The sequence below is a fragment of the Agelaius tricolor genome, unplaced genomic scaffold (assembly GCF_023055355.1).
Source record: "Agelaius tricolor isolate 1412-34295 unplaced genomic scaffold, bAgeTri1.0.p SCAF_22, whole genome shotgun sequence".
NCBI lineage: Eukaryota > Metazoa > Chordata > Aves > Passeriformes > Icteridae > Agelaius > Agelaius tricolor.
Window position 1 is genome coordinate 6,201,213 of NW_027269282.1, and position 22,425 is coordinate 6,223,637.

At 39.1% G+C, this 22,425-nt stretch overlaps 1 protein-coding gene across 1 annotated transcript; it reads left to right on the forward strand.

The window, feature by feature from the left end:
* Window positions 1–289: 289 nt before the first annotated feature.
* Window positions 290–22,110, forward strand: CASP7 (caspase 7). The gene is made up of 7 exons (XM_071446266.1): window positions 290–374; window positions 1,771–1,883; window positions 16,744–16,892; window positions 17,774–17,902; window positions 18,383–18,558; window positions 19,906–20,044; window positions 20,587–22,110. The coding sequence occupies exons 2-7, from the start codon at window positions 1,771–1,773 to the stop codon at window positions 20,808–20,810; spliced, it is 930 nt and encodes a 309-aa protein (XP_071302367.1). The 5' UTR covers window positions 290–374; the 3' UTR covers window positions 20,811–22,110.
* The last annotated feature ends 315 nt before the right edge of the window (window positions 22,111–22,425 follow it).

Consider the following 22,425-nt stretch of genomic DNA (forward strand, 5'->3'; position numbering starts at 1 on the left):
GCTATTAAAAAGTGATAATTTCGGTTTTGCTGTGATGTGGCTGTCATTACCTGGGGAGCGGGGAGGGCCCGGGGGCTGCGCCAGAGACCCTCTGCCCTGGGGAGGACGGATGGGGACAGGGACAGGGATGGGGTCAGGGATGGGGACAGGAGCAGGGGTCAGGGATGGGGACAGGGATGGGGACGGAAAAAGGGTCAGGAATGGGAACGGGGACAAGGGTCAGGGATAGGGACAAGGGTCAGGGATGGGGATGGGGACACGCCAGGCGAGCCCGCCCCGCCCCGGCCCGCCCCGGGAGCACCGCCTGCCCCTTTCGCTTTAAGTGTTGCTTTAAGTTTCGCTTTCGCTCCCACTCGGCCGGACCCAGCACCAAGGCAAGCCCCGGGCCCTTCGCAGCCCTTCCCCCGCCTCTGCCGCCCCCGGGCCCGCTGCCCGGCCCGCTGCCCTACTCTCCTCCCCTCGGTGCCCGTTCCTCGCTGCGCTCCGCTGCCCGGGCGGCCGCTCCCGGCACCGCGGCCTGCGCGTTCCGCTTGCTCTGTGTGGGTGTGGGTGGGTGTGTGTGTGCGTGTGTGCGTGGGTGTGTGGGTGTGTGTGGGTGTGTGTGGGTGTGTGTGTGGGTGTGTGCGGGTGTGCGTGTGTGTGTGGGTGTGGGGGGATGTGTGTGGGTGCGTGTGTGTGTGGATGTCTCTGTGTGGGGGGATGTGTGTGTGCGTGTGTGTGGGTGGGTGTGCATGTGTGTGCGTGTGTGTGTGTGCATGTGTGTGCGTGTGTGTGTGGGGGTGTGTGTGGGTGTGTGTATGTGGGTGTGTGTGTGTGTGTGTTTGCCAAGGCCGAGGCTAGACCCGGCCTGGGGAGCTGCTCTTACTCTCGGGGAGCTCCCAAAGCTCTGCCAGTGCCCCGCTCCCAGGCCGGGTGGTGCCATGGAGCCACTGGTGGGCTCTGAGCTGCTGCTGGTACCGGGGTGGTTTTCGATGTAAACCTGTGCTCTTCCCAGTAAATGGGTGATAAAAGGGAATTTAATCTGCCTAACTATGGGAAAGGGGCAGGAGTCAGTGCTGATTTCTTGATGAAAGTCTGGAAGCAGAGACCAGATGTTTCAGTGCATCCCACCCTGATTGGAGGTCCTGCGTGTGCCCCGCGCTGTTGTTCTGCTGTGGTTTCCCCATTGCTTAATGATGAAATTAAAACCACCCACTGGAAACACACAGGACTCTTTCACTTACACACATCTGACTATGTATATGCAAATGAAAACACTGGAGCCCTTGCTTTCATCCCAACATGCTTCTTTCCAGACCATGGGAAACTATCTGGGAATTACTTGTGTGATGGGGACAGCTCACTTGGGCACATGGCAGGGTACTTGGAATTACCAGGTGTTGGAATTTGATGATCCCAGGGTGTCCTTTACAACTCAGAATATTCTGATTCTATTTTATGATTGTATTCTATACTTTGTGATCTTTCACCATAGAATTATTTTTGATTTTGGTGTAATCTGCATTTTTGAGAGTGATGTTAGTCAAGTTTCTTTTGGTAACTGGCACAAGAAAATAGAGATGGCTGAACATCTGCAATGCCACAGCAACTCAGGACAGAAATCCATAGCCACTCTTTCTTCAGGAAGTCTTGTACAATAAAACTGACTAAAACCCTCACATGTATCTTCTGTAAACCAGACCATAAACAATCTGGTTCACCGAAGTATTTCTAAAATGTCAGTGCTCACTGAGGGACACTTAATTCACATTCTTGTACTTTCATTTGTAGATGTCAGAGGATCAGCGTGGTGGTCTCCCTGCTGGAGAGGGAGAGGATGAAAATGGCTGTGATGTAGTTGATGCAAGGCCAGACAGAAGAAGCAGGTTCTCACTTTTTGGACAGTAAGTTCCTACTTATACTCCTGTTTTTGTTGTTATATCAGCTGCCATGGTACTCCTTAAATCAAAGAAACATAAAAAGGCTTGATTTGGTGTTCAGTTTGCCGTGTCCACAATGTTATTGATGGTCTGGATGGAAAGATGGTTTATGTTGTATGAATTTAATGTATCTTGTCTGTACCTTAAAGCATTTCTTTGTAATATCCTCTATAGGGAAACCTATAATATCTCCCATAAGTTTTATTTGGCAGCTAAGAGACCACCAAGTTCATTTAGCATCAATTACAGTCCCACATCTTAAACATTGACCTTTGGTGGAGCTGGGAATTGAATATGCCATTAATTATCTATTTTACTGCACTCAGCTCAGCTAATCTCCAGCATCACTGGAATCCCCTGCTGGCTGTCTAAGTTACTTTAAAGCCTGGATGTGCCATCTAGGTTGTAGCACAAAGAAGCCTCACCAAGTCTAGAGATGTAACCCCTTACAGAACACATTAAAAGCCTTTCATTTTAAAGCATAGTAGTCTCACTGAAGAATAAGCTTGCTTTCATTAAACCAGTGGGAAGCAAGAACTGTTTACTGCTCGTCCGCACTCCTGAAAACACTGGATAAATATGATTGGAAATGCAAAAAATGAAAAATGAACATGCAAAGTTTATAAATGCTGTTGAATGTCAGCAAATGGCTATTTCACATTGGATTTAGTCAGATTTTGCAAGAGATATTTGATGCAAAGTCTAATGCTTTTGCAGAGTGGTTTTGATTTTTTTAATATTGGAAATTTACATTAAAGTGGGCAGTGTAATTCAGAGAGTACCTGGCTAATATACTTTTATTTTTGCTGTTTATTCTATGAGTTTAATAGGGGTAATAATTTGTGAGAGAAGTGAAGATGTGCTGTTAAGCAAATCACTGTACTTTCTCATTTTATCATTCCTCAAATATGTTTCATGATGTGTATGTGTATTATTAATTTTAACAAATTGACAAATGTAACATTTGTTTCTAAATCTTGTCAAATAATTTTTCAAAGGTTTCTTTTCAACTTTATAAAATGTGTGTGTGTTTTGATATTTGATTTGGTCTTCTTTATAAGAGGTGATGTGCTAATACTGTTACTAAATTATGCAACTCAAAGTTAATAATTGCCAAAGAAAAGGCAATAATCAGCATTTCTGTGATTTTTTCCATAAGAATTTTTTCAAATAATTTGGCTATTCATCAGTTTGAGGCATTCATCTTTTGGGAACTCCTTGAAGATGCAGTATGCAACATTTTTCTTTAGAAGTAAAAAATTGCTCAGATTAAATATGAGGTAATTGAGAGAATTCAACTTAGATTTTTTAGGAAAAATTCTTTTGAGAAATCTAACAGAGTTTATTGAAGAAAGTGGTAATTTCTTAAAGAGGAATGTGGTGCTTGACAATTAAGTTAATTGTCTTTGTCCTACAGAAAGTAAAAGCCTTTGGTCTGAAGGAAAATAGGGGAGGAATGTGAGAGGATAAAGGAAAATGGGATCTGATCTAAACTATGATTAAGGATGATAAAGGAGAAAGTAAAGAGAGAATGATCACTCTTTGTGCCTCCTAGGGAATCTAGGGGACATGCAATGAAAAGTTCATGCAGTAGGTTTGAAACAAGTGTTAAGATGTAATTTTAACATAGTGCAGAATGTCACTGTAGCCAGGGGATATGCAGATGTCAAGATTTTAGGTACATTCAGAAGAGATTAGATGTATGTGTGGAAGAAAATTCCAGATGTTAACATCTTTGGTGAAGATGCTCCCAAGTCACATTTCTGTGAGAATATTCTGTATTCAGTTTCTTTTGTTTGCTTTCTTCAGACTCATTCCTAGTCAGTACCAGGTACCAGGCTAAATGCATTTGTACTTGGACCAGTGGGGCTCTCTGTCCTGATTGCCAAAGCTTCATTTTGACAGCATGAAGAAATATATCTTAAATAAGGTGTCCAGAACGCTTTGGAGTGACTACAATTTACCATCCCTTTTTATTTGTTTTATCCACCCAATCTTTTACCAGTTGTGCAGTACCCTCAATGAAGTTCTTCACTGCATTTCATGTACTATTGCTTAACATAAGTTCAATAGGAAAACAAGGAACTTGTGATGTTACATGAGCACTTTAATTTTAATTGGAGAGAACATAGCAGTGAGAAGCCAAATTGAAAGCTGTGCAGAAAGACCAGCTGCTTCCAGGAGCTTCACAGCTCCAATTTCCCACTCTCTGGCTGTGACTGGAGATCTGCCCTGTCACAGCAGTAGCTAGAAGTAAATTAAAATCTTACTCACTGCAGCATGTTTCTCTCTGAGAAGTCTGTGAGGCTGCTGTACCAAGGAGGCCACGAGGCTCAGAACAAGCCAGGATGGTCAGATTCTTCTGACATCCCAACAATTTAGGGAAATTATCTTCTACATATTTCCTTCTCTTTGGAAAAGTGCTAATACTTAGCTAACTGTCCGGTGGGGAAAAGAGTTGGAAGAAATTTTGGATTAAATGTGCCAGCCGGGTTTTTATTTAGCCACTAGATGGCAGGAGGGGATTAATTTTGTATACTGCAAAAAAGCGCGAAAAACGGGCTGCAGTTGAGCAAAAAGTTATTTTCCAGAAAGCAAATGGTGCACAGGCACATTTTTGGTGCACAGCCTTGCACATTCTGGCAAGGCTGCGCACCAAAAAAAGTTTAAAACACGTTTAAAGAAAGATTCAGCTAAGGATGTCAAATGTGTATTTTATTTTTTAGCTAACTAATAGAATTTTTCCCATCCAAGTATGGGGTTTTTTGCTATGCTATGTGTACTCCTTTGACACTTTTAAGGCTATAAATAAAGTCGTTCTTCTCCACAGGAAGAGTTAATAACTTAATTTGGTATCTTTTGTGTTTTATTGGAGACCTCCATTAGGGAGATTGATAGCAGCAAATGCATTTTAGCATTCAGGAAAGTTAATGTAACATGAAATGGAATAAAATTGCACTGTGTTAAGTAGAGCTAAGATTTCTCTTAATCCTAATTAAAGTTGTTTTTTTTTTTTTTTTTTAAAAAGCTGCATCCAGAAATTCCCAAGCCTTGGTAGATTTTCATTTGCATTGTCAAAAATCCTGACTGCTCGTGGGCTTCAGTGAAGGAACAGTGCAGAAGAGTTTTGTTACTAGTAGTATCTAGGCACCAGTTTTATCCTAATTTAATAGTATAGAATCATTTGTCATCTGGTTACTTTTATCTACTCCAGCCCTCATGTCTTGTTTTATAGTCAATATTCCCCTTCTCATCTGGAAACAGAAACCACAATTTAAATATCTATTCAAAAATCTTTACAAATACTTAGTTACAAAAGGAAGTGTGTGATTCTATAGTGCCCTCAATGCAGACACATTATATGGATTGTAAGAAAACCTCATTAAGAAATTTCAGAGGTTTTTTGGAGCATGTAGTCACCAAGAATATTTTGGCTGTTTAACACTGCAAATCCAAAATATCTATAAGATAATTATTTCTGTCTAGTCACACCACTTTAAAGTTTGAGACTTTTGAGTAATTTGGAAGTTTCCTGGAAATGCCACCTTCTGTAGTTCAGTGGTTGTGATAGTTATATTGTTGAGATACCTACCAGGTTTGTAAATTAGTATTTAGATGAAAAATATTCATGGATATATACCTTTTATTTTCATGTGTACAGTGTTTATTTGGGTTGTAGGACATCAAAGTGGGGAAGCAAAGATGTTGCCAAAGGCTATTTTAACTTCATGACCCTTGTCTCAGTACAGCCATATTTCTCAACATAAATAACCTTGTTCTTCAAAGTATAAATATTCATTTTTGAGATTCATCCTCAGCTGAACCTCAGGTCTGGAGTTGTAACAGCTGTAGAAGGTTGTCTTTCTTTCAGCTAAGCTTTTCTGTTGTTCCTCTGTCTTTTGGGGATCTATTTTCTATATTTTTTTTAGAGTATCACATTCATTCTAAATTGGAAGGGACCCAAGGATCATCAAGTCCATCCCATAAGTGCCTGTATGGGCATTACCAACAGCTTATTTTTATATTGATTTGTAAAATAAGCTGCTTTCAGGTAGAACTTATATGGAGAACAGCTTCACACTGATGCAGATACTTATGTTCTCCACAGTTGTCCATTCTGTTCCACATTTTTCAGTGTCAGAATATAATAGACCTTTCAAAATAAATATTGCTAAGAAAAGTATCTCTTTTATCCTTAGATAGACTAAAAATAGCAAGCTACTTTAAAGCAACTAACAGCTGATGAATCATTATCTGAAGTTATGTTCTGGGCTGCAGCTCAGATGTCTGAGCTGACCTCCTGTTTCAGCCTCATGTTTCCTTAATGTCTCTAAGGAAGTCACTGTCACAGCTCCAAAATCTGTCACAATATAATTTTAATTTTGTTTGGAGTTTGCTTGTTCTGCTTAGCACAAGGTAAATATCAATTGGTTATGTTCACCCGAAAGCATCCAACATAAAATTTCAGAAGTAATTTATAGTCTGGAAAACTTCCTACAAAGACAATTAAGAAATTGTAACAAAGCAAACAGGGATTTTTCATTTTTATTACTCTTTTTTTAAGTCAGAGGTTGTTCTGGTTTGTTTTGGTTTTGTTTTGTTTGTTTGTTTGGGGAATTTGGTGGTGTTTTTCGTGTGTATGTGTGTGTGTCTGTGTTTTGGAGGTATTGTAGTTGTTTTGTTAAAGCAATTTTTGCTAGATCTGGAACTGAACTTCTGGAGAACACTACAGGAATATTTAACAATGGGTGGAAACTGTGGCCAGTGCTTGTACTTTCCCTTGAATGCTTACTGCGTTTACCTCATAGGAAAAGCCCAAGTATCTTGAAATAGTATTTAGTCTATATTACAAGAACTCATTGATTCACAGTCAATATTTGTTTCCAGTCTCCTTGGAGCCTTTTTAATGTGAAGTACAGCAAACACTGTGTTATCCAGGAACTGTATCTGAAGTAATCACAGTCAAGTATCCTAATTAAGTTTTGTAATTAGTGTAGTAATTTATTTCCTTCATTACAACAAACTCTGGGCTGTATCATCCAGAATTTGGAGGACAGCTATTTTGTAGGGTGACATTAAAGCTTTCAGAGCAATCCAAACAAATTTAAGCCAAATTTATAATAAACCAAAACTGTTTGAGGGTAAATATGTCTTGGGGTCTTTCGGGTCACCCTGAGATTGTTAAAAGTCTCTTTTCCCAGCCCAAGCACTTGAAGGAGTCAGGGCTCTTCAGTTCTCAGTCTCAAGGTTGTTTCTTGTATCTTATCTATAAAATTCTTTCCCCTGTCCAGCTGAGGTCTGTCCAGCAGGACAGTTCCAGGCACTCTGCCTGCCCCTAGGGTGGTGTTATGTCTTTATACTAAAAACTACATATACAGTGTTTACAATTACTTTCCAATCCTATCACCCTTGTTAGACAGGGAGCTTCTACTCTAAACCAATCTGTAAATGCCAACATCACAGCAGAAGATGGAGGCCAAGGAGAAGAAGAAGGAGAAAGGCTGGAGATGCCCAGTTCCCTCCATCTTGCCTTCTGGACCCCCATACCAGAAACCCCAAAATCTACTTTTTCACCCCATGATAACTTCACTATTATTCTACCTAGACTGTTGTGGCTTGCTGATCTTCATCTAAGGTTGGTAATTTGCTCCATGGGTCATAATCAAACCCACTGGTGTTTTGGGCTCCATGCCAGGGTCTCTGAGCCCCCTGGCAGGGGTCTTGGCCATCCTGGACAGCCAGAGGGATGTTCTGGGTCCCCACAAATTTGTAGGAAGTAGTTGTATTAGTTAAAGTATAGAGAGGCTTTGTAAACTATGCATGTTAATTTGCATTATTTTGCTGGAAATATTCATTGTGTGAATATTGTAGCAATGGTGGATCAGGTTTTGACAGAAGGAAGAGGAGAAGTCTGCTGTCCCACCTCCATCTCAAAATCTATTTTCCTGTACTCTTGCACAGGAGCAGAGATAGAATGAGTGATGGGAGGGTGTTTTCTGCTTGTCAGCAAAGGTGGCTGGGGCTGCATGACCTCAGCTGGCAGGGTGCTGGCTCGGGGGCTTTGAATGGCCCCACAGAGCAGAACAGTCCAGCGTGACCCAGCGCTGACACAGGCGAACGCTGGGGCCCGGGCTCACAGAGCATCCTGCCCTCTCTGCAATGCAACCCCAGCATGGTGGGCTCCTAGCAGTGCCACAGAACACCAGACTTGCTCCTGAGCACAGGCTGAAGCTGTTTTCAGATGCAGTGTGGAGTACCATTTGATGATGAGCCAAGGTACTGTGGAATGTTATTCGCCTCCTTCCTTCTCTAGCACCTGTTTGGAAAAATCATGAGTTTACAGCCTAAAACAGTTCAGTTTAGCTAATCCTAGCTCAACTGGCATTTTGCAATTGCTAATCCTTGCCAGAGTGTTCTCTGAGCATCAGTGTTTGGAGGGTTTGCTTTATTTTGAGTCATTTTCCAAGCCATCCATATGTACCTGTTAATTTCTCTTAGTACCTGTGGAAGGTAAAATAAGCTTCATTTTTTTTTTTTGGCATATAATTTCCAGTTGCCTATGCACATTGTACTGCCTAGGGTATGATCATGCAAGATTTCAGTTTCCAGAACACCCATGGAAGGTATGGATGTGCAGGTTTTCTAGAAATGAGCAGAAAGCCTTTCAGCAAGCAAAATTCTTTATTTGTAAAAATTTACCTTTTGAATGGTTTTTTGGCTATTATGCTGCATACAATATTGTGAGGCCTGCATGGCAGATATCATACAGCTAATTGGGAAGCTGAATCTCAATTACAAAGTGATGATTGAGAGTTAAGAACTCTGTTTTGCAGGCATCACACCACAAAATTGTCATGTGGGTTGTAAGTGAACCCTAAAATATTAAATGCACAAAACTAGGCCAATGCTACCTGTTTCTTTTCTTTTTACTTTTTTTTAACTGTCATGAAATGTGGACAATATTAGATCTGTCTGTTGAAACTTCTTGCCCAAAGTGCAGCTGGTTTAGTCCCAATGCACTTGGTCTGCTTCATTGTATATAATAAATTAAATTGCAGTTGTGGTTTTGATTTGAATTAGTTAAGGCCATCACTAACACATACTTAAAAAGACAGGGAGGCATATTTAGATTAACTATTAGAACTTCAAAAGACATTTACAAAGTATGCCAGAAGTTGTAGTCTGAGGCTTGTTCTTTCAAACAGCTCAACTCTTGCATTTTCTTGTGAGTTGTTTTGGACTGAGTTCCTCAGTTTTCCAGGTTTTTAGAGAAGATTCTGTCTCCTAATTGGAGATGGATCTGAAACTAAAACGGGACAAAAAAGCTACAAGAGTAGCTTAGAGTCTGAAAAATGTCTTATAATGAGGTATTAAAAATGTATTCAGTGTTTCAATTGATGTTAAATAGTCATACAGGCACTAGCATTGTTCTCTCTTGAGAGAAGCTAATGTGTAATAACCAAAGTTAGGAAATTGCTTCTGGACTGAGATCCACTGTAAACCTCCATAGTGGATGTTTACAATAAGAATGTAAACAATGACTTTACAGTAAGGATGGTTTGTTCAGTGCCTTTTCTTTCCAGGAGGCACCTGTCAGTGAGGTAACCCACACACTCCAGACATAAACATTGCACAGATGGACAAAATGTGAATTTTAGAAATATTCTAGTTTAAAATTATTCCTGTACAGAATCCCAGAGTGGGTCAGGTTGGGAGGGACCACAGTGGCTCATCGGGTCCAAGCTCCCTGCTCGAGTAGGGGCACCCCAGAGCACGGGGCACAGGATTGCCCTGAGGTTGGCTCAGCTGGTTGGAACATGGGGCATCAGGTTTTGTACTCCCCTCCCCCTGGAACACAGCCACATGATCTGCAATTGCTTTATGAAATACCTTTGTTTGGACTTCATTTTGTGATGGAGAACTGAGACCAAGAAATACAGAGTTACTTTCCCAGAGTTATTCAACAGCAGAAGCACAACTCATTTTGGTTTGTTTAATACCTATCATCAAGTTAAATGGGCAAAGCATAGCTAGCATATGGTCTTAATAAATGTATTTTTTGCTGTGTTGTACTCTCAGATGTGGTATTAAGAAATTTAGGGAAATGCCAGGATTTCTTTAAGTAAATTGAAGAGGTTTACTTTGCAAATTTTCTGTGAAATCTGTTACAGTACTGTTTCATGTGTCGTATCAAGAACAAAAGTACTTTTTTAGTATGACATTATTTTTTTTGGATGAATGGACTCAGTCTAGTCTCGGAAAGAATTTATTTAATGATAGCTTAGGTCCTTCCCAGCTCTAGTATTATCTTGATAAGTTCAAGGAAATAATCACATTGTTTACCTAACTCCTTTCTTTTGATACTGCTACAGAAGTATTTTCTGTTCAAAATTACTGTGTTTACCATTATTTGAAGGGCCTGTGACACAAGTTTCCAGATGAACAAGGGGTACTGTCCTAGTAGGTTCCTGACTATCAGGTTAATTCAAAGAAAAGACTTTGCCTCTGCTGGCTTTGTTTAGTCAGCTGACAGTCTGATTCCAAAGATGCCCTTAAGAAGTCATGAACTAATGGGCAGTTCAAAAAGATACTGAAGGCTGATTAATTCCTGTGGCGCTGTTCTTGAGAGCATTTACAGCCATTATTTTATTGCCTGAGCAGTCCTGTTGCTCCCAGGAGGAAAGTGGAGTGGGTTTGTTGGGGACTGTGGTGTTCCAGCAGCCACACTGGCCATTCCCCTTTATTGCACCCAGTCCCAAAAAGGACTTTCAAAATTTAGACATTTCAGCAAAGCAAATATATAAATAGGCAAATATATAAATAGGCAAGGGCAGCACAGACTTCATATATCATCAATAAATATGAACTTCAGACTCCAGTATTATCTGCTTAGCATGTTTTACTGAAATTTTGAACTTCTTTAACAGATGAAACAAGATCCTGACAGGGGACAGAAATCTAGGAACACTGGGGTTTTTGTGTGTGGTATTGTGTTTATGTTTGCTATTCTAAATTGCAGCTGTCAGTTTTCATGCCTTTTGTGTAAGACATCTGCGTGCCATGGTAAGCAATGTAGGTGAAATAATGTTTAAATGCCTTTTTGGGGAACTTCTATGTGCAGTTTTGTAGGATCACTTTTCTTCTCTCTGCTAAATGAAGACTTTCTATTGTGTGGAAAATATCCTGACTTTATTATTAGAATTTTTTTCAGTTTTCTTTTGACATCCATCTGGAATATATTTTAAAATAACCTCTAAAGACTGGTGATTTTGTTGGTGCTCATCTATCAAAGTCAGCAGTCCTTTGCTAACGTTTGCTAATAGGGAAATTGAAAGTATGCAATGCTTACTTGAACTTCCTCCTATACACTTAGTATTGCCCTTTTTCCTCAGGAGACTCCTGTTTCAGCTATTAAGCTTTTTCTTTCAGTTCCTCTCATGGCACATAATTTGCAAGCCTGAGTGTGCACTTTCAAATGCACAGTAATACAGTTTTAGTATTTGGTCTAGACTTTGTGGTTTAGTCTTTATCTCATGTAATCTATGCTTTCTGATTTTTAACAGTAAAGGTATATTCATTTTTATGAAAGACAGTTCAAGTAGTGACACACTGCTCTTGTCCAGAAATCTTGCTGTTCTGCCAGCCTAATGCAATATTAATGGAAAAAGGCAACAGGATAATCTGTTATTTATATGCAGTTCGAAATCTGTGTGAGACAACCAAAACAGATCTGACAAAGAACAAGGAGTGTGGCTTAGAGAACTTTAGATCTAAAAAGCTCTAGTCAGGTTTAACAAGTCTCTTTTGCTTGATATTGCCCACAGGGTTCAATAAAAAAAAATTCAAAGTAGGGAGAGTGTACAGTAATTAGAGGTGTATTAAATACAGTGAAATTAGACTGGATAAAGGTATTAAAGCTGAATAAAAGAGTTAAAGCTGGTATTTTAAGAGAAGTTTATGTAGAAGTAGGAGATCCTAATGCATGATCATCAGAAAGCATCAAAAGTATGAATTATGGGGCCCACATCAGACCACTAATTGAGACTAAGATAAAAACATAGAACAAAATATTGAACCTTGTTTTGGCTTATTTATAAATTCTGTTTCCTGTTCAGTTTTTTTTTTTTTTTAATGAATAAATCTAAATTGATCTCCAGCACACTCAGTTTTACTGCACATAGCTTATGATGCCTTGTGAATTAAAACACAATTGTATTTGCATTTTCATTGCTTTCTGTCTATCCTTTCACAATCTTTTTAAATAAATAAGTCCAGTCCAGGATTTTTCCCCAGGAGAGCAAACAGCATTTGTGATGAGTAGTAGTCACAAACATAATTTTTATTGTGCATTCAACAATGGAAGGAGAGTGGGAGTTTTTAGGCAGAAAGGGCAACACAGCTACACAAACTGCATAATAATAAATCAGCAATATAGGCTATGTAAGTTTCTTTAGAGGCCTCAGAACTAATGCATTGTCTCATGCACTCCACAGTAATGTAACTTAATGGGAAACTTATTCAAATGAAGCCTATAGAGAGTCCCAAAATGTCAGAAGTCCTAAGGGAAACATCTCAGTTGTTTGTAGTGGATAAAAGAGCATTGCAACTTAAGACACCTTGCATCCCACAACACTTAAGGGCATGAAAGCTCTGGTGGGTGTCAGTGGATTACCTGAGGATGTTTGTACTGCCCACTGCTCTGAACCTGCCCAGACTCAACAGAAAGGCTGAGAATATGACAGAAACTAGAATAAAACTATTCTCCAATGCCAAAAAAGCATTTGAACTCCAGAAGGAGTCCTGAAGGTGTTTTGCAAAGACACCATGCTTTCAAGGGCAAATTTTCTTTTATTGGAAACATTTTATCAGTTATTCAAAAATTATATTGCACATTGTATACAAGAAGGAAGCCAGAGTAAAACTGTCAATGTTTTGAGATATTCCTTATCAAGGAAAGGCAAAGTTTACTGAACTGCATAGAGCAGAGTAAGACACAGTTCTCTCCTTTTGTGGGTTTACTTCAAATAGAAGTGAATGGAATCAGTGTGGCCTTTTCCACCCAACTCTGAATGTCATCTCCCTTAAATTAAATAGTATAGAATTGTAGAATTTTTTTTATCTGCCTGCATTTTTCAGCACACCATGAAAAGGCCCTAATTTTCCTGGGGGAGAAGGGCACTATAGCTTTTTTTAAAACCTAGTTATCTCTCTGTAATACCATTTTTAGAGTTTATTTTGAACCGCTCTCCCTGGAAAAGAACAACCACTTAAATAGCCAAACAGAGGAGTAGATGAATGTTAGATGAATAAAGATAATGCTCAAGGAAGCCTTTGTCCTGCACATGGATTCTTAATATGTTGGTATGTCACACTAATATATGGCAGCAGCAGGGACTGAGGAAGGTGCCTGTAGAAAGGAAGTCAAAGGAGAGAAAATCACGTAACTTTAATTTTATGTTTGAAAAATGAGAAGTTGATAATAATGATTTCCTCATGGTTGATACTGAGTCTAGACTTGCTGAAATCACATTCCCAAATATGCAGTTGGCAAGGCTGAGGCTGGGTTTTAGAGACACAAGGTAAGGGTGAAAATGTGCAGCTATATGAGAGTGGCAGAGTGGAGTTTCAGTTTTTCTGAACTTTTAACCAAAGGGAGAAAACATGAAATACATGGCAGCAATAATGGGGAGAGTATTTCTGTATAAGGGAAGGATCAATGACCACTTATGGTGTGAGGAATAATGGCACAGCTGTAATTAAGACCTGGAGAATGAGTAAACAGTCATGAAATTCAACTTTTTGTTTAGTCCAGGCAAGTTTGAATCCCAAAAGAAGGAAATTAAAGACACTAGATGTCAGAGAAGCAGAAAGAAATCAAACAGAGGGCACATAGTTTAAAACATTTTATAACAGCATATAACTAATCTGTGGAAACCCTTTTGGAAAATACAGTAATTAGAAAGCTTAGTAAGAGCAGCAGTAAACATTTATACTAGCTGGTGTCCAGTTCAAAGTTCAGAAAAAAAGATTTAAGCTTTCAATCATAAGTCTGCCTGTCACTGACAGGAGATTTCCCTTAAGGCCTGATTATTACTTATTTATAACTGTATTAGTTATCATTACAAGGTCTGATTTAGCTTGTTAAGTCTGAAAAGTTGCACATTGTGCTGTCAGTGTAGTCCAGTCAGGCAGTTCCCATATTGTGCTGTGTTGGACTGCAGGTCCAGCCTTAGTGTAATCCACAGCCTTTGCTCCCTTGTTTATTCACTTGGGACTGATGCCAGAAGGTTTCTGGAACTTTTTGTTGTCTGCTGGTAAGGAAGTGATGGGCGTGACCATGCTGTGGGTTTTTGGGTATCTCATTAACCTGGGAGGAATCATTGGAGTAAAACCACAGTGTCCTGGGAAGGAAAGGGAGAAATGAGCTGCCAAGGCTTGTCCGTGGTGTTTGCCATTGACTGGCACACAGCTTCTGGCTGCTCCTGTAATTCCAGCAGCAGGAATTACATCCCTTAAACTCACGAGTGTTTCTGCATGAATGAGTGCAAACTATTGAACTTGGGAGTGAGGTGGTTTCAGAGAAGTTGGGTGGCTGCATTGCTTAACCCTTGCTGCTGTTTTCAGTGGGGCTTTTTGTGGGGTAATGTGGCTGCCTGATTTCTGGGCTGGATTAGGTCACTTCCAGCGTTTTAGAAGAGCAGACAGTGGAAACATGATATTGCTCAAATGGGTCCATCCTTGAGTGTTGACAGCTGTTCATGGGTTGGACATAAATAGAAATGTGTGCACAATCCCCTTGAAAATCTCCTGTTGTCTATAACAGCCACTGTTGAATGACTTTTTCAGGAAATCACTGAAGCCAGATAAATCTGTAAAAACTGGAACCTGTGGGCTGAGGAAATGCCTCTTCATGGACCTGAGTGGTTATTTGTTGTTCTGAAATTTCTTTTTCTCTCTTTCACAAAGAACTGTCTGGTGATCAAAGACCGGGGAAATTTTAGGTTAAAATAAAAATCCAAAATCTCTTTCAAAGTCAAATGTAATACCAGCATCATAGAGTTCTGACTGATTCTTTAAAAGAATTAGTTAAGAATTGGTTAAGACTTTTTCTTGAGGCAAAGCATATTTAATTATTGCTTCCAGAGCCCTCAAGAAGCATATGCAGGGATAATATCCACACTTGCAATTTGTCAGAAAAAAACCCTGTATTTCCAGACAATTCTCAAGTAGATACGGTTCAGTATCTTGTTTTTCAGTCTCTAAGGGAAGTCTAAAAGAGGACATGATATTAAGATGGTCACATGTGAAAAGAGTATAATGGAAGCCTGCCAGGTGCAGCTATTTAATTTGGCCCTTTATAATAGAATGTGACGGCACTCAAAGATAAGAAGAAGCTGTTTTGAAATTGAATTGCAGTAGCATTTATACATGATGAATCATTTAAAGAAGGTTTATTATAGATTCCAATTGGTCTTGTCCTTTAGTAATAAAAAAGAGGACACTTAAAGCAAAGAGACCACCATTGTTAAATCAGGCAGGTAAGAAAATATATTACCTAAACAACATTTAATCAATTCAAAGCAATCTCATGTCTACAGGTTATTATTGAAGCAAATAAATTCATATTCCTTTAGGAAGATGTCAGGATGAGAATAGTGAAAGTACTTAAATTAATTGAGGTTATAGGAAAAATTTAATGTTATAACTAAGCTGTATTATACAGTTCTCTGTGCTGTGAAAGTAGTTTATGTTTTCCTCTCAGACATCAGCACTAGATACTATTGGAAGCTGGATGCTGGAACAAATAAGAGAGGTAGCAATAACTTCTTCTGCACTTTCCTGAGCATTTAAGTGGGCTCCAAAGCTTGCTTATAATTCTGGGATTGAATCAGACTCCTTATAGGCTCCTACTGGTTCAGTTTTGCTTGAGGAAATCTAAACCACACCTGAAGCCCCCTGCTTGGACCAAAAAAGCAGTGCTTGTAAAAGCAGGTACTGCTGAGTTCCTCATGCTTCTACATCAGGTGTGCATGCTGGCTGTAATTGATTTGGTATTCATACTTTATTTACATTAAATCTGTGAGTAATGTCTGTGTTATCCCTTGGCATCTCTTTCTAATCCAGTGTAAGGCTCCAATACACAGCAAAATGATCAGTACCCGAGAATATTTATTAATATAACCCAGTAACATCATTATTATAATAGTTTGATTTGTTTTTTCTTAGGTTTTATTTGACAAAGTTCAGGTATCAATGATTATGTTGAAATGTGCTTGGGTCCTTGCATAGCTTCAGACTGCTGTTTGGCAGACCAAATTAACACATGACTTTTTCACATCTGTAACCTTTTTCAGTAGAAACTACCTACTTCTTAGTCTTAATCTGCACAAAATTTAGGGATGATGGTGATTCAGTTGGGTAAACTGCATATCTTCATGTTCCTGGAATGGCTACTGAGGGAAATGCGTCTGTCCTTACATTAATTACTTACAGTAAAAGTCAAATATGTCCAGAAATAGTTTCCAAAAGGTTGCTGCCAGCCTCACTTCATGCAGGCCATTTGTTTTATCTCTGGGTCAGGATCTGTGTCCTGCTCTTGGCTGCAGTTCACTCCAGAGTTACTTCACCTCGTCAGAATCCATCCACACAATAATCACTTCATGGAAATCACGAGATCTTTATCCCTCAATCCAAAATGTAAATGAAGAAAACAAATATTGGAGAAGGAGAAACATTGGGCAGGGCTACATGAGTGGTTTGAATTACGGTAAATAGGCCATGCATGTGACTGGTCACTAACAATAATTTCATTTGGTTCACCTAGAAAAAAGAAGAATGGAGAAGAAGAGCAGCCAAAGCCCTCTCTCAGTAATCAATACCGAATTGTTACACCCACATTCCAGTATAAAATGGATTACAAGAAAGTTGGCAAATGTATTATTATAAACAACAAAAATTTTGAAGACAAAACAGGTAATGTTCTTTCTTTGATGATACTCATTACAGACCATAGAATTTTTATACTTTTTTATTTTCATGCTTATACTTTAATCAATAAGTATTCTATTTTTAGGACATGCAATTTTAATGAGGGTTTTTAACTTTTTTGATAAATAGTTGTTCCTAAAACTTTTCCTGTTCTCTAACACCTATGTTAGAGTGGCTCTTTTCAACATCTTTTCAGTATATGTCTCAAACACCATGTCTCCTTGCTGTACCAACTTCAAACTAAACCTTTGTTCCAGAGTGTAAAACTATGTTGTTAAAATTTGAACTTTGGCATCTGCAACCCATGTTATAAATTATCTGTCCCTGAGCTGCAGCTATGAGCTACAAAAGCTAATAGCTGTAGGTGTGCTCTGTTCACACTCCTGCATTCAACTTTCCAGACCACATGTGGTTTCAAGGTAGACAAATAAATACTTGTGTTATAATCAGGTCTGTAGGATTTTTCCTGTACACTGGGCAAACACAGTAAGTTGTTTTCCCCAAAGATTCTGTGTCAGTTCCTTTACTGGGTGTAATATGGACACTTTTCAGCAGGTTTTCCATGGGGTGCTTTGTGTTGTACTGCATAACCAAAAAGAGAGGGATCATCCTTAGAGCTCCTGTGTTGCAAGGTGCTGGGGCCACGCCAACATTTTTCAGGATGAGATATGTGTTAACACTGAGCATTGCCTTATTTTTAAAATCTCACAATTTGTTCTCAATGCTGCTAGAGGATTGTTTTAAAAACATGTCACCGAGACATCGTTTAATTTTATCAGTGATAAACTTAAACATTTGCCGTTGAACACGTGAATCACTTGGAGTTGTGTAATGTGCAGTCAACCATGTTCTTTGCTTTCTGGCAGGAATGGGCACACGCAATGGCACTGACAAAGATGCTGGAGACCTTGCTAAGAGCTTTAAAAACCTGGGCTTTGAGGTTGATATACACCATGACCGAAGCCGTGATGATATGGAAAAATTACTGAAAAAAGGTAGAAATTCAGTATCATAGAATGATTTAGAGAGGAACAGACCTTTGGAAATCACTGAATCTAGTCCCTAGTCACAGGAGGTTAAAGCAGAGCAGATTGCTGAGGCCCCACATGTAAAATTTTTTGCATGGAAGGATTTGTTTTCTGAATGGACTGGGCTTAATTCCCCACGTCATCCCCCAGCATCAATTCAGAAATGCACGGTGTTCTTGTGAAGCACTTGTCCTGTGTATTAGCTGAAGAGCCTTCATATTAGATAAGGAGTTCAGCCTGTTGATTCCAGTGGGCTAAACTCAGACTCAAGTGAAGGATGCATCCATGTGCTCAAGGTACTCACCACATTGTAAAAAATGATCCACTCCTTCTCATGCCTGACAGTAGGAGCCCAGTGTATATTAAGCCTCAGAAAAATGTGCTTGCTAAATATAATTTCTATTTAAAATGTGGCTTCCTTTTGACTCAGAAGTGTTTGCCTTGCAGCTGCTGAGGAGAACCACAGTGATGCTGCCTGCTTTGCCTGTATCCTCCTGAGCCATGGGGAAGAAGGGCTCATCTATGGCACAGATGGACCCATGGCTATCAAGAGTCTGACTGCCCTGTTCAGAGGAGACAAGTGCAAAAGCCTTATAGGCAAACCCAAACTGTTTTTCATTCAGGTAATAGCCCTGAGGTAAATACAGTGTCCTACTGCTGCAGCAGGGAAAACATGCTCTGTTGGTTGTCTGCCCTAGAAAAACCCTGTAGCTTGACTTAGTGAATGTTGCTGGAGGTTTGTGAAAAAATGTGTTGACAGAAGTTGTCTATGGGTAAAATTATTGTTTGTTTTTAAAAGATAATTTATATACGAGATTCACAGGTGTAAAGAAAATTATCATTGTAATTTTCTACATGGTTTTTCTTGGTAATATATGGACATCAAAGCAGAAAGATACTCACTTTTTTGCAGACAGAGCTAAGGACAGTACATAATTTTCAATAGGAATAATATTGTCCAGGTCTCTTTGAATTAAGGCTTCCTCTACAAATTACTTCTTAAAGCAACACTTTTCATCAGTAGCCTAAAAATTTATATTGGATTTTTAAATTAACATGTAATTAATTGTACTAGTTAATACAATTATTAGTTAATGTATTAATTGTATTAGTTAAAATTTTAAAGACAACTGTTTCAAACAGCATTAACTGACATATCATGGGTCTGAATTCTCTTTTTTACATAATACATAGTATTATTTACATAGAAGAGTTGCAGCAGATGTGGTTTACCCTAGGCTATCCCATCAATTAATCCTCATCCTCAAAGTGAAAACTGTTTTAGACTCTTCATACTACTTAAGTGATGTTTCTTTTAATTACATTTTTGAAATGGTTGCTTTATAGACTTGAAAATTATCTTAATAAAGGTAATCTGCCCTCTTATATAAGCCAGTCAGACTTGTTCTTTTGCAAGAGCTGTCAGTCAAAGCTACTGATAAGAGCTGAAAATTACCCACCAGGACCAGTGTGCCCTTTAGCTAAACCCATGATTAAGAGAAAATTAAGAATCAAAGAGATAAATGGAAAAGTATTAAAAACACAATATACTTGTAATGGGTGGTCAAACACTAGCTCACATTGTCCACACTGTAGAGTCTCCACCTGTGGAGTCCACTGTCTAGAAATTGTCCAGAAGTCACACTGCACACAGCATTATGGAATAATTGGGTGCTGAGAATGACTCTAGACTGGTAAAATTAATCATGGTTAGAATAAACCAGTGCTGACATGGCACTTGTTGACAAACAGCTGAGATGCACAGCCTCAACACCTTTGCCTCCCTCTACTTAGAGGATGTATATTTTTCAAAGGGTAAGCTATAACTTTATCACTGAACAATAAGATATGCCCCAGATTTGCATCTCTGCTTAGAACTGAATCCAATAAAAAACTTTGATGAATACTAATTGTTATAACACCTTGTTTCTGCTTACTGGAAACATTCTATTTATATTCTCTGCTTTCAGGCCTGCAGAGGCTCTGAATTTGATGAAGGAATACAAACTGACTCTGGACCTGCCAATGACACCCTGGAGACAGATGCCAACCCGAGATACAAAATCCCAGTAGAAGCAGATTTTCTGTTTGCTTATTCCACAGTGCCAGGTAAGGAAAAGAAGGTCAAGGTGGGGGTGTAAGCCTGAAAACTCACCATCCAAACTGACTGGATTGGAGATGGACCCCCTCATGATACATTGTGCACTGATGGATACAACACAAAGGCTCGGTGTACATTGGGTATCCACCCCTTCTACACTGGCTGCAGAGGAAAAGAGAGATTACAGATGGCAAAGGCCAAAGGATTCCCTGTGTCCTGGGAATCCTGCCCTTCCGTGTCCTGGAGTGCTGAATATGTGATGAAGGCAGGAAGGGGAATACTTACAGCACAATACTTATCCTCAGAAAGGAAACCTGTGTAATTTTACTTCTTGCAGATTCCCTAATGCCAAAATGTAGAATGGTACTTAAGCAGTGTGAGGTTTGGAGAGTTAACATACATTATTCTCAACTTTAATGAAGTAGGATGTGTAACACAGCCGTTAAGAGTTCAGCTTTCAGTGTGTGCATTGTCAATCTTCGCCCAGAATCTTTCACACAAAAGAGCAAAAATCACTCCCTGTATTTTCTTCCTCATCTTTTCCTGTCAGGTTATTACTCCTGGAGGAATCCTGGAAGAGGCTCCTGGTTTGTGCAGTCTTTGTGCTCTGTGCTGAACGAGCACGGGAAGCAGCTTGAGATCATGCAGATCCTCACTCGGGTCAACTACGTGGTGGCCACCAACTTCGAGTCGCAGTCGGACGATCCGCGCTTCAGCGAGAAGAAGCAGATCCCCTGCGTGGTCTCCATGCTCACCAAGGAGCTCTACTTCTGACAGGGCACTTGATGCAGCCCCTGATGAAAGGTCAGGCTGTGGTTTTGGGTGGAGATTGGTTGTGGACAGGAGTAACACGTTTTTAATAACAGACATGTGGTAACACGAGATTTTTTTAGTAAGATGGGGTATCTGATGGATGGAGAATACGCAATATTTTAAAGAAGCTGTGGGCCAGCCTGACAGCTGTCACTAATCATTGTGTCTTGATTTCTCTTAGTGTGGCTGTCATGATTTATGGCTACTGAAAATGTTATGACCCATAAAGCTTTTTCCCAGAAAGCAGATTGTAAATTAAGAATAAAAACAAAAAAATCTTGAGACTCCTTCTTGTTTACTGCTAGCTCATGGAACTGTAAGCTCCTTGGAAACTTCCAAAGACCATCATATTATGGGTATGTCCAGTAATAAAACAGTTTGTAGCTATTTAAAAGGGTGTTTCTTAGTCTAATATATTCATTTTATTTTAATTGATGATTATTCATGAAGGCTAATGGTTGCTCTGTGCTCAATCTGGAAGTCAGTTTACTTAGTCATCATTCTAGCATAAAATGAATGTGTAAAAAATCAATATTTTTAGATTATTACCTGAACAGTATAGAAATGTAACAAATAGAACAATCAAAATTAAAATCTCTGTAAAAGATTGGCAAATTTTGCTTGGATGGAACCATACTAAAGTGCCTTTGTAAACATATTTTGCCTTGCAAATGACAATTGACTGAGAGAACAACCTGAAATGGTGGTATTGCATTTCTTCTGCTTGCAGAAATGAAAATATCTGCTTCTTGATTCAAAAGTTAATGACAAGGCTTTAAAACATTAAAATTTAATGTTGAAAAGGTAGAATTATATGTTCCAGTAACAAATGTGTGTTTAGATTTAACTTCTAGTTGCCAAAACTGGAAATGGTTACTTGAATCAGAAACCAGAAGTGCCTTCTTAGTTACTGTACGGTCTTGATTTTGTGTTTTAGAGTTTTGTTGGTGATCTTTATATTTCTACTTTTTATATTTCCTTTAGTTGGTAGCTAGGTTAAAAAAAATGTAAGTTTAATGATTTAGTTAAACTGATAAAGAATTAGTTGTTCACCCTTTTCCCAGTTAATGTACTCTATACTCCTTGCAATCCTCTGAGAAAATGAAAACCAAGTTAGAAAATCGTTAAGTTTATTTTCTTACAAATACTGGGAAATAGTGAGACATATATATTTTTTCATAAGTCAAATTTACAGTTGTTTGATTTAAATAAATGATGATTTATGGAAATATTAAGCATTACATCAATAAAGACCTTTTTAAAAAAATTCTTTTGTATATCTGCATGTTTGTCACTCAGTCTGGTGAAACAAAAACCAACCAACATATATCCCAGTCCCTTTCTCTTTGAAGAATGCAGGTGGTCTCTGGCATCTTTTCAGGAGGAGGTTTACAGTGTTAGGGGAAAGGTAGATTAGAAAAGTAATTTGGCATTGGGTGACTTGGGTTGGACAGGCCGTGTCCTCTCTTGGAGTAAACCAAAGTTAGTGGAAGTATTTTATTGGAAATACCATGTTCCACCAGTGCTTCATCTTGCTCTTTGTACAGTAGATTGTACAGTGCTCTAGCAGTGCATG